Raw genomic sequence first — 1,979 nt, 5'->3', positions numbered from 1 at the left:
GGGGCAGGATAAGAAAAAGAAATTATGTAGTCGATTAATGTGTTGACAAGTGGGCACACATTTTTAAAAACCACAGGAAAGGAATTCATGCATGTTAGAATACCAAGGCTGTGGTAATAATAATGAAAATTTTAAACTCACTCATTTAAGAATTTATTATGAGGCAGGAAACATTCAAAGTACTTTTGATATATTATCCCACTGAATCCTCAAACAACCTTAAAATGTGAAGTGCCATCATTGTGCCATTTACTGTTGAGGAAACTGAAAATCCAAGAGAATAAGGAACTATGGTAAGTTACAGAGCATTCCCTTCTTGTGTCTGCTCTGAGCCAGTACCTTAAATCAATGACTTACTGCAATGCCTTGCATGGTTTGAGTCAGTCATCCAGCCAACCTGCCTTGGATGCCTAATGCATGAACAAAACCAAAATCCTTCTCTCTTGGACAGACCTCTTAGTGAGGGCTTATGTTCTAGGTAGATGAAGTAATTGAGGTCACATATGCAATTAGTGACACAACGGATCCTTGCATCTAGAACCTTGAATTCTTATTCTAGTTCTTTTTCACCGAGGACACAAAGATGTGACAAATATCTGGTACCTGTCGGTAACTCTGTCTTTTGGTACGTGAAAAAGATTCAGACACAGTGAACGTGTTTTGAGTTCCTGGGTATAAGACAGTATGCTAAGTTTTCACGTCTAACTTTACATTTACTTATTATAATAACCTTGAAAAATAATGGCAGTTATCTCCATTTTATGGATAAATTAACTGAGACTCAGAAAGGGTATATGACTTTCTCGAAATGACAGAGAATAGAGCCAAGCAACAGAACATGATGCCACTTAAAACTTAGTGATATTCGTTGGCTACATAGATGCCCAAATAGAGTTATAGAAATAATTTCCAAAGATTTGTTGTTTCGCTTCATATATTAATATATTCAGAACTATTGAGCCTAAGGGAAAAATTTATTTAATACATATTTCCTATCTCATTCCAAATTGTTTTCTGCATTAAAAAATTAATGCAAAGATAGCATAAAATTCATAAAATTTTATCCTCGTGTGAACTTAAAAGATAAAAAACTAATTTGTTTTTATTTCTTTAGCTAATAACTGTTACTCAATGATTTTTGTTGTTGCTGCTGTCATTGTTGGTTTTGGATTTTTTTTGCCTCTGAACTATTCTTTGCACTCAGTAGAAGGCTATGAAAAATAGATATGTTTATCTTAGACAGGCTTTTCATCTCTCATCTTCTCTCTATTTCTCTCTCTCACTTTCCTATTTTCCTATGCATCCATACACCTATGATTTCCTTTATAATTGAAGGGCTATAGGGAGGAAAAATTGATCGATTTTGTGTTTCTAAGAGTAGACAACAATAAGGGTATTGTCCATGGCTTCTGAGTTTTATGATCTCAGTTTATGATGCTTGAGAGTATACTTCACAGAGCATACTATTTTCTCTTAACCTCTTTATAAAAAAGACAGATATTGATATTTCTTTGGGGAATTTGAGTATCTTTAATATTTACCAATACTTTTATGGAAAAAAAAGTAATCAGTTTCTATATATTACCCAAATTTACAGTGATAAGATTTGAGATTAGCTGTTGACTAGATAAGAGGGTAAGCAAAAGTCACTAATGGTTAAAAGTATCTTAATGTATTTTAATTATACCTAGTCATGGCTGGGTGACATGAATCAGTATCACTTTTAAGATTTTTATTTTGTGAACAGTGTCTCCTTTGAGAAAAACATTGAGTTTTTGGATTAAAGTTGAAAATGCCATGGGAATCAGAATGGAGAATAGGTAAATGTCAACTATAGTTCAGATTCTGGTTTTGTGATTCTGGAGAAACCACTTAGTTTCTTGCAATTTTATCATATGTAGAATAAAAGGACGGGGCTAAAATAGTTCCAAGATTTCATCTGCCTTTAACATTCTAAGATTCTGGAGAAGCAATCTTTT

The 1,979-nt window shown here is 33.2% G+C and overlaps 1 protein-coding gene across 1 annotated transcript in view; it reads right to left on the bottom strand.

Annotated features, from left to right (window-relative positions):
- Positions 1 to 555: 555 nt before the first annotated feature.
- MSR1 (macrophage scavenger receptor 1) overlaps positions 556 to 1,979 on the bottom strand; it is a 73,420-nt gene continuing 71,996 nt past the window's right edge. Inside the window, exon 5 of the mRNA XM_012640945.1 lies at positions 556 to 668. Within this exon, the coding sequence (XP_012496399.1) occupies positions 556 to 668 (113 nt within the window). The remainder of the gene's footprint in view (positions 669 to 1,979) is intronic.

This window comes from Propithecus coquereli, unplaced genomic scaffold (assembly GCF_000956105.1).
Source record: "Propithecus coquereli isolate 6110/MARCELLA unplaced genomic scaffold, Pcoq_1.0 Scaffold159, whole genome shotgun sequence".
In the NCBI taxonomy this organism is placed as follows: Eukaryota; Metazoa; Chordata; class Mammalia; order Primates; family Indriidae; genus Propithecus; species Propithecus coquereli.
Note: the sequence above shows the minus strand (reverse complement) of the source record. Positions and strands in the feature narration are given on the sequence as shown.